At 54.0% G+C, this 21,706-nt stretch overlaps 6 protein-coding genes across 6 annotated transcripts; 3 read left to right on the forward strand and 3 right to left on the reverse strand.

Moving 5' to 3' along the window:
- Positions 1-387: 387 nt before the first annotated feature.
- Positions 388-1,590, reverse strand: MFIFM68171_07660 (uncharacterized protein; the record flags this gene model as incomplete). The annotated part of the gene is made up of 4 exons (XM_071063080.1): positions 388-440; positions 501-1,308; positions 1,373-1,427; positions 1,490-1,590. The coding sequence occupies 4 exons, from the start codon at positions 1,588-1,590 to the stop codon at positions 388-390; spliced, it is 1,017 nt and encodes a 338-aa protein (XP_070919181.1).
- Positions 1,591-5,649: 4,059 nt separating this feature from the next.
- MFIFM68171_07661 (uncharacterized protein) lies at positions 5,650-7,275 on the forward strand (the record flags this gene model as incomplete). The annotated part of the gene is made up of 3 exons (XM_071063081.1): positions 5,650-5,733; positions 5,790-6,699; positions 6,809-7,275. 3 exons carry the CDS (start codon positions 5,650-5,652, stop codon positions 7,273-7,275), a joined length of 1,461 nt encoding a protein of 486 aa, XP_070919182.1.
- Positions 7,276-9,730: 2,455 nt separating this feature from the next.
- Positions 9,731-11,516, forward strand: MFIFM68171_07662 (uncharacterized protein; the record flags this gene model as incomplete). The annotated part of the gene is made up of 3 exons (XM_071063082.1): positions 9,731-10,122; positions 10,179-10,506; positions 10,569-11,516. The coding sequence occupies 3 exons, from the start codon at positions 9,731-9,733 to the stop codon at positions 11,514-11,516; spliced, it is 1,668 nt and encodes a 555-aa protein (XP_070919183.1).
- A 660-nt stretch (positions 11,517-12,176) lies between these two features.
- On the forward strand, positions 12,177-14,492 carry URA7 (CTP synthase ura7; the record flags this gene model as incomplete). The annotated part of the gene is made up of 9 exons (XM_071063083.1): positions 12,177-12,213; positions 12,278-12,315; positions 12,388-12,502; positions 12,564-12,816; positions 12,896-12,920; positions 13,046-13,780; positions 13,835-14,213; positions 14,279-14,325; positions 14,379-14,492. 9 exons carry the CDS (start codon positions 12,177-12,179, stop codon positions 14,490-14,492), a joined length of 1,743 nt encoding a protein of 580 aa, XP_070919184.1.
- Positions 14,493-15,559: 1,067 nt separating this feature from the next.
- On the reverse strand, positions 15,560-17,597 carry MFIFM68171_07664 (uncharacterized protein; the record flags this gene model as incomplete). The annotated part of the gene is made up of 4 exons (XM_071063084.1): positions 15,560-16,638; positions 16,743-17,045; positions 17,113-17,193; positions 17,255-17,597. The coding sequence occupies 4 exons, from the start codon at positions 17,595-17,597 to the stop codon at positions 15,560-15,562; spliced, it is 1,806 nt and encodes a 601-aa protein (XP_070919185.1).
- Positions 17,598-19,748: 2,151 nt separating this feature from the next.
- MFIFM68171_07665 (uncharacterized protein) lies at positions 19,749-21,611 on the reverse strand (the record flags this gene model as incomplete). The annotated part of the gene is made up of 4 exons (XM_071063085.1): positions 19,749-20,887; positions 20,945-21,157; positions 21,201-21,256; positions 21,310-21,611. The coding sequence occupies 4 exons, from the start codon at positions 21,609-21,611 to the stop codon at positions 19,749-19,751; spliced, it is 1,710 nt and encodes a 569-aa protein (XP_070919186.1).
- Positions 21,612-21,706: the final 95 nt, after the last annotated feature.

Below are 21,706 nucleotides of genomic sequence, written 5' to 3' on the forward strand. Positions count from 1 at the left end.
AAACCATGTTGCCCTGAAACTTGTGCGGAGGATTTGAGCCGGGATGAGTGAAGCGCGTGAATATCAACGGAAGTGGTTTTTTCCGAAAGCCTAACAGTTTGCTTCCAAAATTTAGGGAGCAGTCTCGGGTCTCAACAAAGAGTCGGACTCCAATGGATGGGCTGGCAGGTGGGTAAGTGCAACGTCAATATTTACGGAAACAACAAGAACACGGTCTACGGTGATTATGATATCGCATAAGAGACAGGGTCTGGCTTATAACATCTTTGGGAAAGACAAACAACCGGGGATTTTTCACCGACAGAGCTCTATCCGGAAGGTTTCCCAACCGTACTATTGGACTCGAGTCTCGTGTGGTTTCCTGAGCGTCAACCCTTTAACTGGCGTCTAGTGGGGATCTTCCTCCATGCCGGGCTGCAATCCCGGGATTGCGTCGAGCCCTGTAAAGACATCACAAGTCAGCATCCGATTGTCAGGCCAAGGGCGGCAACGGAACTTACACCCATCAATCTCCTCGTGCACATGCAAGCTACTCGCGCACTGGTTCCCCTGCGCAATCGACTGCGACTTGAGTTGCGGGCACCGGTCGCAGTTGCTATCCATCGCTATCTGCAGCGCGTCGTCCTTCCACCCGAACACGTAGTCCCCGTGGTTCCCAAAGCCGGTCCTGTCCCCCTGGCTCCACACAAACGGCTGCGACCCGTCCTCGGGCCACAGATCCCGGCTGTTGAACCGCGTGGTATCCCAAATCACCTCGAAGAACAGCTGCGGAATCTTGACGGGGTGCGTGCTGGGGCAGGGCCCGTTCCTCTCAAACGTCCCGCTGCTCGGATACGCCACGTGCGACATGTGGTCCGGCGAATCGAGGTTCTTGCCGTCCCAGCAGGTCGGGAACCGCACGTTGGACATGATGCCCGCCGGGCACGGCTGCTTGGGCATGTCGAGCGTCTCGCCGGTACGTGTCAGCATGTTCTGCAGGCACGTGTACGTCAGCTGCCGGAAACGCGACGCCTCCTCGCGCGTGCGGTAGTGCTGCTGGCCAATGAGCATGCGGAACCCGGGTTTGAAGGCCGTCACGGTTGACCGCGTGTTGCCAAAGTAGGGCGTGTAGTAGATTGTCATGCCGCCCTTGGCTTGCTCGAACCCGACGTTGGGCTTTTGTGGCACCCTGTGATAGCTCCCGTTGCGCGCGCGGAAGTAGAGGACGGCGGTCCAGTAGTTGGAGAAGTCGTCGGCGAAGGTGCAGGTTGTGCAGGTCGCTCGGGACGGAGGGGGTTGGCTGGGGTCCATGGTCGTGTTGAAGGCATTCTGCCGTTTTCTTCATGTCAGCACTACCAAATGCTAAACCTACGCGGGACCAGGGATAGCATACCCCTCCAACGATCTGGTGTAGATGAGGTGATGGGGCAATCCCCGGATTGACCAAGCTGCATTGCCGTGTCAGATTGTTCCGGCTCTCCCAACGATCAAGGGGTAGGGGTGGACTTGCGGGTCCAGGCGTTCAACCACCAGCTGCGAGCAGGAAAAGCGCAGCAAGGCGTTTGCGCTCGACGCTGTAAGCGCCAGCGCCGCTAGCGGGTTCCAATGCATCTTGGTAGGGCACTCGCGAGGCTCAATTCCGACTATGTACCTTGTCAGGAGATATGCGGACCAGCTGGAGATTTGGGTTTGTTTCTTCTTTTTCCCGCACCGGGTACTCCTACGAGGGTGAAAAAGGGATGCGACTCGACTATGTAGGTGAGCTTGGCGCTGCTTTAAATAGGTATTGTTCTCGCAAGGCGCCTTGGTCGTTTTCTATCCCGCTACCAAATGTCATTGCAGATTACGGCTGTCCTGTTTTATTGGAATTAATCGGATTTGGTTGGCCCCTTGCGGATAGACACATGCCGCTGCCCCAACTGCCGGGGCGCGTTGGTTAAAGACACCGTACCTGATTTGGCGGATAAAGAAACGTGGGTGTGATCTCCTCGACATAATATCCATGGTGGCCATGTGCTTCTTCGGGAAACCGTTGTGCGGGGAGCATATATTGCCACCTTTAACGAGGTCAAGCTATATCGGGGCGGCCGGTACTATAACGGACATATTTCTGCAGCAGATTGTTCATCAGAGATGGCATTTCGGCTCATGATTTGTGGGAGCAAAACTGAAGACATCCATTGCCAGGCGCGTATAGCATGTATTCCCTTCGGTCAATTTCATACCTTGATTTTCATGATTATTCCCGTTGCTCATTGCTCCCACTACGGCCGAGTCTATCCCCACGGTGCCCTTGGGGCTCTTCATGCTTGTATGGCTTGGCGAGACACATCTTGCCCGGTGTAGAGCAACACCAACTTCTGCACCGATCATCTTTGGACACCTTAGTTCGGACGCATATATCATATCTTCTCTTGAATATTAACATGCCTTCCGTTTCACAAATAGTCCCCATCCCCTATACTTGCACTAGTAAAATGCTTCATGTGTGAACTGTGTGAATAAATCCGACTTTCACCCTTTACAATCCCACCGGAGAAAATTAGTAGTGTTCTTGATTGTTAGGTACCTAGCTGAGCCGGCACCGTGGGTGTTGGTCATGACGTTGCCATACCCTGACCGTATCGGCCAGCGCTGGCAATAGTATCCATACCGGTAAGATAATGATACCTAGTTAGGTACTATAATGACCGAAACAGGTTTTCGTGGCGCCCGGCTAGACCTCACGATGTCACTAGCATTTCGGAATTGCCGGCGCTGGGTTATGAGATCTAGTAAGTAATGGCAGATACCCTTTTTCTTCCTAGGTATAGCCGATGTCCAATGCTTGCTCAAGTTCCTCTGCTAGCAAAGGAAACGAGTGTATCAATTCATTATGTTTAAACACTATCACGAAAACACTCACGTCCAGTGTTTAATAAGCTCCGATGGTGCCTGATAACATCATCTAAGAAAGTCGTAGGCGCAGTCATTAGCGCCTCCTTTTCGCCAATGTCCGTAATTACAACAGGGAACATATGCATATGGTTGATTAAGATGACTTTAGACATGCTGAAAGAGATCAAAGCGGAAGCCCGTTGACAGCGATAAGCCTGAGGGGAAATTGAATAATAGCAACAGAGTCTTCCCTTCTGACGGACAACGCCCTTTGGAGTGTAATTCAGAAGCCCGTTTGGATCGGCAATTCTACTCGAAGTTTCGGTCCTCCTTCACTACGAAAACCCGTTCAAATTGATGCAAGCTAGGCGTTGCTGTAAGAGGTATGCAATGATTCCCGCTGTCCAGTAGCCGGGCCATGCTTGCCCTTAGCCACACCACGACTGGAACGCCTCGACTTGTCCAGGGATACCCACATCACCCACCGCAATGAGCTCAACAGCCGACCACCCCCTCCCGCAGCCGCAAAGGTGCAGTCTCAGGCGATGCTAGCCCGTTAACAAGGCCTCTTCCTGCCGTAAAATGCCAGCCTGGTGCGGGCACGGTGCAGTCGCATACGTCGCCCAGATTGGGATCTTTCAATGTCTGTGTTGCTGGGATACGGAGATGTCAACTCGTATTATTTTACGAAACGAAAGTGGATACAACCTCTTGGAAAGAAAGCGGTCTGAATTCTAAGCGCGAAGAAAACAACATTCTACGAGAATTACGACTTCGCTAACGACAACTTATCTGTGCTTAATTACTGCCCTTTCACAATATCCGAAGGTTCCAAAATATGAACAGGTACTAATTAGTAGTACACGAAATGTCGAACAACTTAGCTGTGGAATATCTCGTCCCGCCAAGGGGTTGGTTACTTCTGGCGAATTTACGGCCAGTAAAGGCAGTTAACAGGCGCCTTTGCCTGGCTTAGACCCCTCTCTCAGTCCGAAGGAGATCAGCGAGCGATATAACCATCGCCAACTGCACAATGACTATGATACGCCCGTTCGAAAAGACAATAACGCCCGACACGGCCCGATCCCCAATATATACCTAGCCGGGGCAGGGGGGTCTTGGTCACGATGTTGCCATGTCCCGACCATATCGCCCAGCGCTGGCAATAGCACATCTACTGGCAACATGATGACGCCTAGCTAGACACCATAATGGCCTAAGTAGGTCATGATGGTGCCTAGCTGGGCGTTATGATATTACTAGCATTTCGGAATTGCCAGCGCTGGGTTATACGGTCTAGGTAATGACAGAACCCCCCTTCTCCTGCTAGGTAGTACCTCCCATTATCGCGCCCATTATCGCGCGAACCCCCCCCCCCCTCCCCAAAAAAAAAAGAAAGAAAAAAAAGAAAAGAAAAGAAAAGAAAAGAAAAGAAAAGAAAAGAAAAGAAAAGAAAAGAAAAGAAAAGAAAAGAAAAGAAAAGAAAAGAAAAGAAAAGAAAAGAAAAGAAAAGAAAAGAAAAGAAAAGAAAAGAAAAAAGGCCGAATTAACAGCGTGGTATAAGGAGAAGCGGTAGTAATTATGTGCAAGTCGCGTAACCTCCTGTATTTGAAGAAGATTGATGCGTCTTCAGCCCTGCCGCATATAATTAGATAGCAAACACATTGAAGCATTTAGACACGGCAACGTGGCAGTTCGAGAATCGTGTTTTATTCACAAGTGCAAAGCTTTCTACCAGTGAAAGGAAAGGTCTCTATCATGATGTGGGCACCCTGGAAATTTGCGCCTACAGTAGCATCGGGCAACAAGGACAATGACCAAGACCCACCCCCAAAATACCCACCTGGCTGGACACACTGATTTCTATGTTTATGGGGGCGTAGGCGTGTAAAGTGTGGTACGTTACCGGGGGATTTGGATTAGGTAGGGACGCCTAATTCAGGTAGTCTTCGCCGTCAATGATGCTCGAGGTAAGTCAGCAACTAGTATACTTAGGTATTTATACCTTAGAATTTTTACCTACCTACATAACTTTGATGTACTGTGGGAAGCGCATCACCGCGCAGCACGCTCAGATGAATTGCCGGACTTACTACGTATATGCCTTCTGTAGTCTCAGAGGTTGGAGTGCGGAGGGACCACCCATGGTTATCGGGCATGGCTAAACCCCTATTGGTGAATGGATCCGCAATGGTGCAACCTACCCCAGGTGAAGCTTCACGGGAGCAACCAAAACGCGGCAGAAGACAGCTGAAGGATGCCGAGGGCATCAACTGATTGGTTTTGGATGCCTCTGTTGCTCCGCTCATCGCGCACCTCTCTGTTACGGAGCGGCAATGGTATTTTCGCTCGACCGATCCTATTCGTACAGTACATCGGCCCCCGCAAAGGGCAGGTCGTTGAACCCATGGCCAGCAATGATTTGCAACGACTGCAGGGTCCCCGCACTCGGCGGTGTGGTCTGGATTGTTCGGCTTCGAGATCGGAGCGGTGAGGGGCTCGCGTAGTGGACACTTTACTGTGGTACGTGTAAGACGGGGGATTGCAGCGGTGCTCTGCTGCTATGTATTCGGTTGCCACGCTGATCTTTGCAGTTTTGATGTGGTGTCCGCGGGATTCATCTAGCCATCTGTCACTGCGGCCATCCCCACAAACCTCAGGTACCTTAATTCTCAGGTGGAATTTTTGGGAACACCGTACCCGTCTGAGATATCTGTCAAGGTGTCAGCGCCTCACAATAAGGTAGCTGCTAGAGGCTGCTTTACTAGCAAAAGGTACCTTATTTCATCTACCATGTCGGATGATTCGATCACCGAGGTCGAGCCGGAGAACTTGAAGACGGGACAGCAGAGAGATGCCGAGTCGGGCAAGAATGATGTGAGGCTCCCTTTTTACGAAGGCATTATACGTACCGGCCCTGACGCGACCACTAGGTCGCTCCCATAGTCGAGTTCACCAAGGAAGAGGAGCGCGCACTACTATGGAAGCAAGACCTCACCATTCTGCCGCTATCAGCCTTCATCTACTTCCTCTGCTACCTCGACCGCTCCAACATTGGTAATGCGCGCATCCTCAACTCGTCAACCAGAAATGACATGCAGACCGAGATTGGCGCAACCCAGCACCAGTTCAACATCGCCCTCATGATCTTCCTCATTGCCTACGCCACCTTCGAGGTGCCGTCCAACATTCTCTTGAAGAAGCTTCGTCCTTCCCGTTGGATCGCCTTCCTCATGTTCTCGTGGGGCGCTGTCACCATGGGTTTGGGCGGCGTGCACACCTTTTCCGCAACGGCCGGCATCCGCTTCCTTCTCGGCGTGTTCGAGGCCGGTCTGTTTCCGGGGTTGGTCTACTATCTCACCTTCTGGTACAAAAACGACGAGCGGAGCGTACGCGTAGCCTTCATTCTCGCCAGCGCGACCCTGGCCGGCGCCTTTGGCGGCGCTATCGCTTATGGTATTGGACATATGAACGGCGCGCAAGGCCTATCAGCCTGGCGATGGTTGTTCATCATCGAGGGCGCGCCATCATGCCTGTCAGCCTTCCTCGTGCTGTTCCTCCTCCCAGACTACCCGGAGGAGTTCCTCAAGGGCAAGCAGCGCGATATTGCGCTGGCTCGACTGCATATCGAGGGCAGCAAGAGCCACCACCGCAGCATGACCTGGCAGGACGCAAAATCGACGTTGACCGACTGGCGCCTGTACGGGCATTACCTCATCTACTTTGGCATCTCGGTGCCGTTCAGCTCGCTATCGCTGTTCTCGCCGTCTATTACGGCCGGGTTGAATTATGTCGATCTGCAGGCGCAGCTGATGACAGTCCCGCCCTATGCCGTCGCGTACGGTCAGTATTTTTTTTTTTTTTTCTTTTCTTTTTTTTCCCTCATGCTACCACCATCTTCAAGTTATATTTGCATGCCACATTACTAATAAGGGGGGTTTTGGATTCTCAGTAACCCAAATCCTCGCTTCCTACTCGGCAGATCATTTCAACTCCCGCGGCCTGCACAGCGCCGCGTTCGCCCTCCTCGGGGCAATCGGGTTCATGGCTTCCGCACTGCTCCCGCCCGACGCCTACGTGGATCGCTTTGGCTGCCTGATCGTCGCGTCGGCAGGCGCGTTTGCCTGCATCCCGCCCATGCTGGGATGGCTCACCTCCAACGTGCACTCCACGGCGTCGGTCGGGCTTGCCATCGCCATCAATGTTAGCTTCGGCGCCGGTATTGGTCAGATTCCCGGCGTGTGGATCTACAAAGCCGAAGAGAGAGACCGCGGGTACCCGACGGGCCACTGGGTGAATGCGGCCATGTTGTTCATGGTGGCTGCTGGGGCGGCGGGGCTGAGAGTGTGGTATGGGTATATGAATCGGATGTTGCTCAGAGAGAATGAGGGGAGGGAGGTAAGACTGTTCAAGTTGTAAGGAGCTCCGGGCGGTTGCACTCACTCGGTGTGAGTGGTGAAATGGTGCAGAAACACACATCTACACCCACGTACCCATCAAAGCAAAGGGGAGGGCAAAGGTGGCTAAATGTTACAGACTAGATAGACAAGACAGGCCAGGCGACACCACCACAAATTAGGTTCCTACGGTCTAAACAAGGTCAAAACAATATATGTAGATAGAACTCCTTCTGGTAAGAGGGAGATCACTTTGTACATAAACAAAGCTTGTTAATTGAGCCTGCAATAGGTATAGAAAAGAGTGCTGAATTGATTGTGCTGTCTAAGGAGTAATGGCCAGGGGGGCCCTACTTATAGTATAAAAGAAAAATGGGCCTACGGCAAGTTCCAGCCCCCGAGGCGCCATCCTAGTAAGTGTGACCTTCTTATCAGAGGGACCCTGTCCTCTGGGGACAGTTTCCACTAATTCATTAGCTCGAACGTGGGCTATAAGGGGGCGGCAGTACCGATAGCGAGTGGATTAGAGCTATAGCGCTTCAGTCTTATACCAATTTTAAGGTTAAATCGCACCTTACGGGAGTAACCTACTACTACCCTCTATCCTATTCTACTTCGGCTTTGTTAGAGTAGAAAGTACGGATATGTAGAAGGCGTGGGGGAGAAGTTTGAGATAAAGGGATTCAAAGCTATCCTATGAAATACAGGGAAATCTCCTGATAATCAAAGATTATACGAGGAAACGAACTTCACTATTAGATTCAGTGAGAAGAATGGATCTAACAATATTAACCGGTGCAAGGAGGGCCTTGGCCATGATGTTGCTATAATTTGACCGTGTTACCTAGCGCCGGCAATAGCACCTCTTTAATAATATCATAACACCAAAATGGGAGTTATAATGGCATAAATAGGCCATACTAGTGCCTAGCTGGACTTCATGGTGTCACCAGCATTTCGGAATTGCTAGTGCTAGGCTATACGGTCTAGGCAATGACAACTACCTCCGTTCTCCTGTTATGTAGCCAAGCGGTTATTTAATTGTTAAGGGAAAGCAGAAGACAGAAGATAGGAGAAATCTGAAGCAACTAGTTACATATCTATATTTTGCCTTCGGATCATTCGACTACCCGGGATATTAGATTACAGATCTTTGCGTCCCCGTATAGATCTCCGGCTCTCCCGGATACAGATGTTCTCTAATTATAACCAGAAATGTTCAGAATATCCCCTGTATTAAAATGGTATAAGAATACCCATCTACATCCACACCTATATACCTAAAGAAACGCAGAGAGAGCAGAGATAGCTAATAGCCGGATAGACAAGGTCAACGCAACTATAATAGCAGGTTCCTGCAGCCTAGGTAGACGAGGCTAAACAACATGTGCAGATAGAGCTCCCTCTGGTTAGAGGGGGATCTGCACGTAGGGAAGAGCTCTCAAACTGAGCGAGGGACAATGAATTAGGGAAAAGAGGAAGCGATGTACTGGGATGACACTCTGGGGGTTGGATCTCGCGGGGTACCCAATTTTTATTTGGTACCATAAGTAGGGCCATCCGGGCCATTGATCTCCCACTAACGCTCTATCTTAAGTCTCAGTTCTGTCCCGTCTAGGCTTCCTGTAGTTTGAGTGGGTAGCATACGATAATCCATGCTCTCCGTGCCGCACCCTAATTAACCCCTCACCAAATCCAGAAGCGGTTGGTTCGGCCTGAGTCACTTCACATCCGCCTCCAGATTCCTGCATCTGAGCAAATTTCTCTCATCAGAGCAGATTTCTCTTATCTAAGCACCTTTTCTAAGTTTGCTGACTTATATGCAACAGTGCTGCAAATGGGGGCCATTGGATTCGTCTCGCCGTGTATAGCTCCCCGCCGGCCGGGTAAAGATGCCATGCATTTGTTTGCAATCGGCGTCTAATCCTCTGCCTGCTACTGTTCCTAGTCTTTGATCGGAATCTACTATACAAAGGTGGATAGGTAGACTCTGTATATATCCAATATGAGGTCAGAGAAACTGGCCGGCAATGCGGGACGAATGCAGGATTTCACCCCAGTACAAGAGTTCCCCTGTCACCCCGCCCGTCAACTCCCCTGGCCCTTTAATTGCTCATGCGGGCATTACAGGGTGCCATCGTTGTATGGCCGGTATCAATCGGACTACTAAATTAAGTAATGCTGATTACGGTCATGACTCGGGCCAACCCACAATAATACCTATCGAGCCCGAAAAGTGAGTGTCGATGAATCATTCAGCAAATTCGCCAATAGAAGCAAAAGGCGGTACCATCGACCCAACTAGCTCGGTAACCTCGGATGGAATCATGTAAGGAATCTCTCTATGGCTAGCGATGTAACCCAGGGCTGTCAGCACCATATAAACATCCCACATGTGAACGTAAAACTATGATCCGTAAGAGTGGTTCAACCCCATCTCAAGTCACTGGTTCCGTACCCGGTGTCCATCGTTGATCATGACCCGTCCTGCGGTCTTGCTAGCTGGTACCACGATCCTCTCTGCCTTCAACATCTTCGCATCCCCTTTCGGGTTCCCGTCCCTGAACAGCCCATCATTAAAGACTTTACAATGTAAACCGGATTCGTTCGCTAGGATCCTCCCACCCGGCGCCACTCTTGAAAAGGTCGAGGTAGTGCCGGAAGGGGGCAGTTACGGCGAAGGGGCCGCCAATGTCGCTTACCCGACCAACCCAACTAACCTTCCAGCACTATGCACCGTGACGGTCCGGGTCAGGAGTTCCCGAACGAGTAGCTACCGGTTCGGATTGTTTCTACCGAAAGAGTGGAACTCAAGGTTCTTTGTGGTTGGAAATGGGGGTTTTGCCGGTGGGATCAACTGGCAAGATATGTGCATAATTACCCCCAGGTTTCGGTCCGCTCTGGCTGGTCCTAACACTCACGCAGGGCATCTGGGGCCCGCCACGGCATGGCTAGCTTGTCAACCGACACCGGACACAACTCGACAGGCATAGACGCGTCTTGGGGATTGAACCAGCCCGAGAAAAGAACAGACTGGGGTTGGCGGGCGATACACGGCTCGACCATCTTAGGCAAGAAGCTAGTCCAGGCCTACTACGGCGGGAAGGCAATCCGCTACTCATACTTCAGCGGCTGCTCAAACGGAGGGAGACAGGGCCTCAAGGAGATCCAAAACTTCCCCAACAGCTTTGACGGCGTGCTCATAGGAGCTCCTGCGTGGTGGTTCGCTCGTCTGACCAGCTACTTCACCTACGTAAGTTGCCCGACCGATCAAGCCTGTCTCTTAACTGACAGCTCCCCTCCAAAAAAAAAAAGGTGGGCATGCGCAACCTGCCCGCCACCGATCCCAAACACCTCACCGCGGGAGACATATCTCTCCTTGCAGCGGAAGTAGTACGCCAATGCGACAGCGCAGACGGAGTCCGAGACGGCATCGTCAGCAGCCCCGAGCTCTGCGCCTTCGACTTCACCGCCCTCCTCTGCACCACCGCCACCACAAACCAAACCAACTGCCTCAACCCCTCTCAACTCACCACCGCCCAAGCCGTCTACAACGACTACCTCTCCTCGACCGACTCCTCGGTCCTCCACCCGGGCTTCCCCCTCGGCTCCGAAAACGAATTGCCCAACGTCCTCCCCGAGTTGGAACCCACCGCCTTCGGGGTCGGCTACCAGCGCTACTTCCTCTTCGACGACCCCTCGTGGGACTGGCGCACCTTCAACGAGAGCGTCGTCGCCTACGCGGACCGCATCGACCCCGGCGACACGACGGCCGACGACTACGCGGGCGTCGGCGCCTTCGCCCGCCGCGGCGGGAAGCTGCTCGTGTACCACGGCCTGTCCGACGGGCTGATCTCGGCGCACGGGTCCGCGCTGTACTACAACCGGACCGTGGACGCGCTAGGCGGGGAGGGCGTGGACGGCTTTTTCGGCATGTTTCTGGTCCCCGGGATGCTGCATTGCGGGGACACGGCGGTGGATGCGCCGTGGAGTTTCGGGGCGGCGTCCCAGGCCGCCGTGATGGGCAGTGGGGCGTGGTCCGTGCCGGGGTTTGAGGACCGGGATCACGACGCCGTCATGGCGCTGGTGGATTGGGTGGAGCGCGGGAGGAAGGTGGACCAGATCATCGCGACCACGTGGAACAGCCCGCTGGATCCGGCGTCGGGAGTGCGCAGGCAGAGGCCGATCTGCCCGTGGCCGAAGAAGGCGGTTTATGACGGGGTCGGGGATGTTGATCAAGCTGAGAGTTGGAAGTGTGCTTAACCATGGTGGGGTGGGGGCGCTCGTGGAAAACGCGGAAAAGCCGAGACTTTGGGCATGGGATCGAGGCATGAGTTATTGACCGCCCGCCGGATGTAGGGGAATACAGAGGTACACTGGGCTTTTCTGCCGCTCACAAGTTTTTTGACGCATTAGCGCCCGTTGTGGCGGGGTCTCGGCGCACTCGTAGTGGTGGGGTAACTGCCCTGCCCGGTTGCCGTCTCTGTCCTGGTTTGTCTCTGTCCTGGGGTTGGTTTCCGATGACGCCAGCGAAGTCTTGAAGCAGAACTTGCAACTGCGCAGTTGGCTTTGATTACGATCGGGGTCGGGGCTATTACAAGCAATTCCCGGTGACGAGAGAGCTTATCGTCGTAGTTCCCGTCTCCCACATGTAGAATGCCGTCGTGCCAATGCAAGGCGACGCTGAGGTGATCAGGTTGCTGAAACTTTAGCGCCGTGCAGCTGACGGTAGGGCGAAAAGAGACCCCTACTGTGGGTTCCGTCCCAACCCCTCCCTCTGCCCCGCACCCGGCTGAGATTTTTAGCTAGAGTGCTTCTCGTCGCGTCGCGTCAAAAATTTTCCCATTTCACACCGCCACCCGCATACGCTGTCGAACCGATTTCTTCCTGCCCCGCCATCGCAACTCGACAGCTCGATCAAAGATGCGTTACGTTCTCGTCACCGGCGGTGTCATTTCAGGTATTCTTCCGGCGACACATTGCGCGCGACGGAGCTGGCAGATTCACGGGCTAACGGGTGGCAGGGGTTGGGAAGGGCATCATTGCCTCGTCGACAGGCCTGGTCCGTAAAACCACTCACCGCCGCGCGTAAATCTCCCGGGTGGCTGCCGTGCTCTAACCGAATTGGCCGCAGCTCCTCAAAACCCTCGGCCTGCGCGTCAGCTGCATCAAGATTGACCCATATGTGTCGGTCGATGCCGGCCTGATGGCCCCCGCCGAGCACGGCGAATGCTTCGTCTTGTGCTCAGGTTCGTCATGCTTTGAGACCAGAATTAGAACCCACGCGCAAAATATCTGACCCACTCGTAGGCTCTGAAGTAGATCTCGATCTTGGCAACTACGAGAGATACCTCTCAGTCCGCCTCACGGGCGAGCACAACATCACCACTGGCAAGGTCTACCTGAACGTAATCGAGAAGGAGCGCCGTGGCGACTATCTCGGCCGGACAGTGCAGATTGTGCCCCATGTCACCGACTCGATCAAAGACTGGCTGAGGCGGGTTGCCAAAATCCCTGTCGATGGCTCACACGAGGAGCCTGATGTTTGCATCATTGAGCTTGGGTGCGTTTGAATTTGTCCACCTTCTCCCGGGTTGTGTCTCAGTGCTTAGAACAATTGCTGACTTAATTTTATTAAACAGAGGCACTATTGGCGATATTGAGAGTGTATGTATTCCCTCTTTTTTTTTTTTTTTTTTTTTTATTGGTCCGGGGTGGGGGGGGGGGGGGGGGTTACTCTTGAGACTTGGAGCCGGACCAGCTGCTCGGCCTGCTTGCTGACACCACAACAGATGCCGTTTATTGAGGCGCTTACACAGTTGCGCCATGAAGCTGGCAGCGGCAACTTCATGAACATACACGTCTCCTACGTTCCGACAGTGCATGGGGAGCAGAAGACGAAGCCGACGCAGCACGCCGTCAAGTCGATCCGTAGCCATGGCTTGATCCCAGATATCGTTGCCTGCCGCTGTGAGCAACCTCTCGCGGAGCCTACTCTGGCCAAGGTTGCGCTCCACTGCCAGGTGGAGAAGGAGCAGGTTCTCGTTGTGCGCGACATGCCCACCATTTACCAAGTCCCTCTCCTCCTAAGCGAACAGAAGCTCGTCCCCCAACTCCGGTCCAAGCTGGCCCTGGACCGGATCAACATCTCACCAGAAATGGTTGCTCAAGGCGAAGAGCTCTGGATTACGTGGAAAACGATCGTTACACCGACCTACCAAGAAGAACTCAAGATCGCCCTCGTGGGTAAATATATTACGTGCCAGGACGCCTATCTCTCAGTTGTTAAGGCGCTCGAACACTCGGCGATGCGCATTCGCCGGAAGCTGCAGCTATTGTGGATCGATTCGGAGGATCTCGAGCCAACAACAAAGGGCGGCTCTGCGCAGACCAAGTATCACAAAGCCTGGCACGACGTTTCCACAGCGGCCGGCATCATCGTTCCGGGTGGTTTCGGCCACCGTGGGACGGAAGGCATGATGGGAGTCTCCAAGTGGGCGCGGGAGAATAACATTCCTTTCCTTGGCGTAAGTTGAGCCTGGAGCAGCGAGACAGGCTCCCGTGGTACTGACAAATCTTAGGTGTGCCTTGGCTTCCAAATGGCCGCCATCCAGTTCGCGCGGGATGTCTGCAATATGCCGCAAGCCACCTCGGAAGAGTTCGACGCTCAGGCCAAGGATCGTATAGTTGTCTATATGCCCGAACTCGACCGGGAGAATATGGGCGGCACAATGCGTCTCGGTTTGCGCAAGACCATTTTCCAGGAAGGCTCTGAGTGGTCCAAGGCACGGTCCCTGTACGGCGGGGTGGAGGTCATCGAGGAGAGGCATCGGCACCGGTACGAAATCAATCCCGAGTTCGTCGAGACACTTGAGAAGGCCGGTCTTCACTTTGTCGGGAAGGACGAGACTGGTGAGCGGATGGAGATATTTGAGCTCAAGGACCATCCTTTCTTTGTCGGTACGTCTCCAATGGTCCAAGTAGGTTCTGTCCTATTGTGACGAGGAATTCTGACTCCGAAGTAGGCACACAATTCCACGCCGAATACCAGTCGCAGGTCGTCAACCCAAGCGTGAGTTTTCCCACTCATCCCCGTCATGCCATCTGAGCTGACCGCCGAATCAGAGACCTTACCTTGGCTTCGTGGCTGCGAGTGCTGGTTGCCTGGACAGAGTTATCAAGCAACAACCGGTTGAGGCGTTCAAGACGGCAGCCATTGTCAATGGGACATCCAAATGAAGGGGATATCAATCAAGAGGTCTATAGAGCGTAGCCCCCTTGGCAATTCCCACGGCTCGATCAGCAGAGCACATGACGGAATGTGTCTCCAGTTCGAGGGCTGGTGCACAGTATCCCGGTGGGGTAGACGTATTCGTAAACTGACACGGAATGCCTCCCATCTGGGGCAATGATTTCTAGCGGGAAGGTATTGCGGAGCCACGGATGGGGCCAATAGCAAGCCAAAGAACAAGCGCTGTCTCGGTGATTTTCTGCCATTGGGCAGGTAGAGAGCCGCTGCCCGGTAAAGTCGGATCATACGTTTGGTGACAGGATACATAGACTGGCGAAAACACACTCATTCGTCTTCACCCTGCTTGCTTATAGCAGCCTCCCTTAACCCTTGCATAAAACCTCTCTAGGAGACAAAGCGGTTTGCAGGCACTGACAAGGGGGACGTTTGCAACGTCATTGGATCCGGGCGGAGCATTGGGTGCATTGGTCGGGTTGGGTCCGTAGATAATTACTTCCCGGATCATGTACATTAGTTGTGACAGATGCTAACTAAGTACGTTTATATCACCCTTGGAGTCGGCCGTCTTCTCCGTTGTTCATGATTCCCAGCCGCACGAGGTGCTTTCGCTGGAACACCACCCACACCGCCAACACAAATATTACGCTGGGCGCCCACCAAGCAGTCACTTTGGCAGACCGGGGAAAGAGCGCGGACTTGGTTGGCGCGATGCTCGAAAGCGGGCCGTGTGAAAGGAGACCAATCAGCCTTGGATTAGGCCCTAGTCCTAACACCTTATGCTTATTGACTAATTCATTAATCATAAACGCTTCACCCTTGTCAACTCGATACTAATGGGAATAGAGTTGATTATATCGTTCGCTCAGCTGTAGGTGAGATTGTTCTATAACCGTAATGCTATCAGTACACCGCCTCGCCCGGACATCACCAAAGACCGAAAACCCCATAACACCGAAACACCCCGCTACACATCTAACCCATCCCTTCTAATCAAGATTACAAAAGCTGTATGTTGGGGTATCGAATCGCAATAGGAACCTGACGGAAACCACCCTCACGCAACTGCCATCTCCATCGGCTTCCCCTTGACGCTGTGCCACTCGACAAACACGGCCCCCAGTATACTCACGGCCGACAAGGCGGTAAAGACGATAAAAGTCTGCGTCAGCGCATCGTTGAACGCCAACGTCACCCCGGGCAGGAAAGCCGGATCCACGGCCTCCTGCACGCCGGTGGCCCCGAGGCCGAGGATGAAGCTCGGATCGGGGATCTCGGGCACGTAGGCGCCGACGTACTCGACCAGCTTGTTGGCAAACACGTTCTGCGACACGGCCACGAACAGCGCGCCGCCCAGCGTCTGGCAAAAGACAATGACGGACGCGCCCGTGGGCACGTCGTCGATGTCCAGCACCGTCTGCACCGCGATCAGGGGTTGCTGGAACCCGATGCCGATGCCGACGCCGACGATGATCTGGTACCCGATCCAGGCGGCGCTGCCCGTGTCGGGGCGGAACGTGGTTGTCAGGCCGTAGCCGACCGACGCCACCACGCTGCAGGCGATCATGAAGGGCGCGTAGTAGCCCCAGAGGGTGACGGCGGCGCCGGCGGCCACCGACGCCAGCACGACGCCGACCAGCGCCGGCAGGTTCATGATGCCCGACCCGACGGCCGACGCGTCCTTGACCGCCTGGAACCAGATGGGCAAGTAGTACGCCGACCCCAGGAAGGCGCCGCCCAGGCAGAGGATGAAGAAGCCCGACGACCAGACGCTGCGCTTCAGGAAGATGCGCGGCGGCACCGTCGCCTTGTCCCCTTGCTTGTGCTGGATCCAGACGAAGGCGAGGATGAGGGCGCCGAAGAGGCAGAAGAGCAGGATGATGCGCCAGTTGGACCACGGGTGCGTGGTGCCGCCCCACTGGAGCGCCAGGAGGAGGCAGATGATGGCCGGCATGAAGACGAGCGTGCCGAAGGGGTCGAACCGCATGACGCGCTGGACGAGCGTGTCGTTCTCGTTGCGCGCTTGGCGTTGGGGGTCCGGGAAGAAGATGATGATGACGAGCATGGTGACGGCCCCGACGGGGAGGTTGATCCAGAAGCACCAGCGCCAGGTTACGTGATCCGTGAAGGCGCCGCCTGTTCGTTCAAGTCTTGTCAGCAGCTTTTCTCTTTAGATTATTGTCATTGTTATTATTATTGTTATCGTCTAGTAGTTTTGGCAAGCTCAAACACACACATACCCATCAAGGGTCCCGAGATGGACGCCAAGCCATACATGCTACCGATCGCTCCTGTATAAAGGGGACGCTTGCTGAGAGGCACCGAGTAAGCTAGGATGGTCAGGGCACCCGAGAAGATGCCGGCCGAGCCGACTCCTGCCACAGCGCGGCCGACAATGAGGGTAAGGCTGTTGTTGGCGACAGCGCAGATCAAGCTGCCGACTTCAAATATGAAGATGGCGATGAGGTAGACCCATTTAATGCTGAAGAAGGTGTAGAATCTGCCAAACAACAACTGGAGAGCCGCCGTGGTGAGGAGGTATGCTGAGAAGTTGTGAGTGAGTGGCACATGTGTGACGGATGGGATGTCGTGGGCCGCATGAGGACCTACCACTGCCGTACCATCCAACATCGGGAAGGCTTTGAAACTGATCAGTAATCTTGGGGATGGCAGTTGCGATGATGGAATTGTCTGTGGGGGGACCAGTCAGCTTGACCGCAACAAAAGCCCACGGCGCTCTTGTAGTAGTTACCCAAGGCCATCGTGAAGACACTGAGACACAAAGCGAGAACAATCAAGCCAAGCGTCACGCCTCCGGGATACTCGGCTCCATCTTCCCGGGTCTTCACCTGCTCTATCTTCTTGCCAGAGTCGGATGCGGCTGTCGGCTGTCGAGCAAGCGAGCTGTCCTTCGCCTCCTGCTTCTCATTCTGTGCTGTGATGTCGATAGCGTCTGACGATCCAACGTCAATGTCTGTCTGTTCTCCGGCTGCCGATACTTTGTCGACATCGGATGCGCTGGCAGAACTCGGCATGATCACAGACACTTGCGGATCTGGCGTCTGTTGCCTTGGCAAGCTTGTTTTATCATCCATTCTGGTCAATGTCGGGGGTAATCAGGGGAACTGGGATAGTCGCAACGGGAAGACGTCAGTGCCTAATAAGAAATCAAGAACAGATCTCAAACCCATGCAATGATGAACGGGGGCAGCCCTTCAACCTATGCCGTACACCTGGCTATCACTAAGAGAAATTTTTGCATTAGGGCGAGCTGATGGGCACAGGCGAGTTATAACTAATAACAACGAAACCAGGGGCTTGGAGGCGCCGAAACCCATATCGTTGTAGAAAGCCAAGACTCGAATGCGAAAGCCGTGTCCGAGACCTGCAGGCTACCAAAGAACCAAGCGCGGACGTGCCGTCGGATTTGGGGCCTTGGGTGGCTGACGAGTCTCTCTGCGGCGCCCGAATCTCCCCGTTCCCAGCGCGCTACGGAACCATGGACATGCCGGGATTGCGCAGGGTAAGGCAGAGGCGGACGAACTTCTATCCGGTAGCCCGGCCCAATGTCCATTGTCCGCGTGTGTGGGACCCATGTTTGTTAAACCCTAAGGCTCTTTGACTTCTGACTTCGATTGCGGGAGTGGATGATGCCAGATGACGTGAGCCCTGCAAGGAGGTGAGGTGAAAAATTAAATGGCCCGGAGCTAATCAGATCACGCGCGGCGTAAAAACACCACAAAAAGATCAATTAGAAGCGCCCTTTGGAGCTGAATGTGGCCAGTGCTACAGCATGAGGTAACCTGCCAGGGGAAGAACCGCCCAGCCGGGATCAGTAATAAATTTATTACTAATCCTGCTTGAAGCCTTTGCTTCTTTTGTTTGTTGTTTGCCAAGGTGACTCATGGAAGCGAGGCAGGAACGTTGTATCGACCAGATCTGAAAGGATTAGGTACCTAGGTACCAGACCCGACCCGACCTACGGTAACTCCGGTTTACCCCGGAACGGAATTAAAGCAAACTGTCGAGATCTTTGGTTCCTTCCATTCCTTCCCGTCTATTCAGGTTCAGGGTCGGACTCGATGATGTCCCGCAAAGCCGTGTCCTTCCATTCTTCCCCTGCGTTTTTGCTTTTGGCTCGGGCCCGCGCTCCGAGATGTCGAAGGTCTCGCGATCTGAGATTTGTCGAGGCCTATTTTTGTCAACTGCTACTCTCGTTCTTTTCTCTGGCCAAGTGTTCTGCGGCGCCGGCACACTGGCACTCATCCTTGGACGATCTCGAGCAGGGTCCATGCCGGGCATGCCCTTGACAATCGGGATCCGGACTTCGGTGGAGTAACCCGGCCGGTTTTAAGCTTCTTTGTACTCTGCTCCGCCGGCACCCAATTGCGAATCCCGGTCCTGTCGTAGGATCCGGATCTTGCTGGTACTGCCGGTGGCTGCCGGCCCTGTGTCTTGTCTCCGCTGCGGCGACCTATACTCGCGCCACGTCCTTAAGACTGGTGTCTCAGTGAACGAAAAAGTGGGATGTGACACGCTTGCTGTATCCTGATTTCGGAATCCCCCTAAGGTAACCGGGTAACACAAACACCTCTCTTCTCGGGATCCGTCCGTGGCACAAAATCTGCAGTCATCAGGCGGTCATTTCTCTATTGGATGTCGTACGCGTCCTGTACTTTGTGCAGCACGGATAACAACGCTGAATCAGGCACTCTATGTCAACCCTTGCTCCACTGTCCGTGATGATAAGGAATGATGCGGCGTTCCAGGGTTCCCAGACAACATCACATTGCGATGCCAGGGTCGGGATTGGAGGGCAAGTCTACACCATGCTGATACCTATGACAGAGAAGCAGTCTGAGCAGACAAGGCCTACTTTGGCGCTGTGATACCTAATCAGACCGCTCCACCGGACGTGCATCGGGATTGCCGCCACCTACCGACATTTGCACCTTCGTTCTCTTGCCCCTCCGAATCGACACACATATTTCGATGGGGCCAGTACTTGAAGGTGTGGTGAGATAACACTTCCATTGCTCTAAAGTAACAATAGGCCTCTTGAATCAGATACTCTACGCTCCTCCTATAAGCTTCGTAAGGCCCCCCCACCATAAACCCTGGTAGTAATTCGTACCTATGTGCATAAGTCAACCGCACGAAGCAATACTCCTCGCAAGTTAAAATCACAGCTCACAGACGCCACTACCAAAGACGATACTACTTCACCCTATGCCCAGCGACTCGCCTCAGTGTGGAGTAGCCCCGCGCGGCTGGCCCTCCTCATCGATGGTCCTCGCGGATGCAGGGGTAAATGCGCCCGTACACGTTGCGGCGGCATTTCTGTTGCGATCGGTGTTACCCAGAGAAACCATGGCGCTGAGAGCACTGACAGAGCACGGTTCGGTGGTGGCGCAAACAATTGATGCCTGTGAAGAAGGCTCTGTAGCGCCGTATATGATGTCTGTAATGTTGGAGCTAGTATAATCGCCGAATGAGTTGCTACGCGAGCTGGCTGAAAATACGGCTTGTGGCGTGGGGGGCTCCTTGTTTTGGTTCTCGGAAACCTCTGGGGACGCAGAAATGGGTGCGGCCAAACCCGCACCGCCCAAACCGAACATGGGCTGCGAGAGCTTGCAGCCCTCGATTCCATCAACACAAGATGTGGGCTCCGTGAAGGGCATATAGCTGTGCGTGGGCGTCGCATGGCGGATTCCCCCGCGGGGCTTGGACGGAAAGGAGCAATGGCAGGGAGGGTCAGGGAGCGGGACTGGTTGGTTTAAGAGCGATTGCGTGAGGGAGGAAGCAAAATCGGGGGAAAGAGTCGTCGGGTCTGAGAGCAGCTGGAATTCGGTACCCTGAGTACTCAGAAAGCCTTGCTCAACCCCTGCAGCCGGCGCGTTCTTCGGGACATATAGGCTCGTGACGTCCTCCCCCTGGCCGGGCTCCGAAATCTGCACCGAGTCCGATTCTGGACCGCTCGAGGGCACATAGTCAGGCATGCTGATGTCACTGTTGGTTTGCCCCCTCGGTCTGAACAAGCTCGCTGGCCAGTATTTAGCTGTGTTTTCCCTGGTCATGGAGGCAACCCAGTCGGTGTACGCTTCGGATCCGCTGAATGGGTCGTGGTACGGAAACATGTTACCGGGCCCCGTGTTGCTCCAGCCATAGTACGGCACCTGCACTGCGGGGTTGCCCGGGAATCCGCCGCTCCCCATGATCGGAGTTGGAAAGCGCTGGTTCCTGATATTTCGCGACCATGATTTCTTCCTGGGCGAATGTGCGTGCGATCCGGCTCCTTCTGCGTGGTACATCGGCACTGGCCTCGTCAAGCGTGTGGGCCACATGCTCGGGTTTGGCCATGCGATTTCACTCATCTCGAGCATCCCTGCAATCGGCGGTTAGCAACAAGGTACAACGGTAGCATAACCCACGAGACGCTCACACAACGGAGCATGTTGGAACGAGAATGCTACAATATTTTTGACTCGCTCGATCGGGACGGAAACCGAGTCTCTGGGGAAGCCCTCGCTGATGATGATCTTGATTCGGCCAATATCATCGCCTGGATTCCAGTAGTTCTGGCTGAGGAGTTCGCGGGGAAACGGAGGAAACCGCAGCTTCCTGGGTTCGCCCGTCTTTGTGAATTCTGTTTCGCCTAGAGTTAGTACGCGCAAAGTTCTCGGGCACAGCCAACGCACCAAACGTGTTGGTAATCAGGTGCGGCCCGTTGACCTCACGGTCAAGGACTATGGAGCTAGAGGTCCGGTTAGCAAGTCAGTCCGGCGAACGAGGCGTGAGGTGACGCACGAGACCAGACATCCATCAAGCAAAACCCGGGCTTCGAATTTGACAAGCTCTGTGTGCTGGCTGTATGCACACGTGAATTGGCTGATGTCGGGCACGCGCCAGCTGTGGATCGAGATCTGGAATCCGGCCCCGGGCGCCAGGCTCGGCACAAAGCACGTCATGACTGGTAGTCCTATGGTGCCATGGATATGAGACAGTTCAGAGTCAGGCACGACATGACAGGCAACCTTGAATTCCTTGAAGGGTATCTCGGCGGTGTGGTCTGTGGGGAAGAGGATAACATCCCAGTCGCTATATCGCATCTTGGATCCAGGATGGGCAAAGCAGCAGGGTAGTGGGACGGGAGAACGACGCTAAAAATTTCTCGATGACGATGGGACGGGGAATGTATTGAACC

Source organism: Madurella fahalii, assembly GCF_045866475.1.
Source record: "Madurella fahalii IFM 68171 DNA, scaffold_4, whole genome shotgun sequence".
NCBI lineage: Eukaryota > Fungi > Ascomycota > Sordariomycetes > Sordariales > Madurella > Madurella fahalii.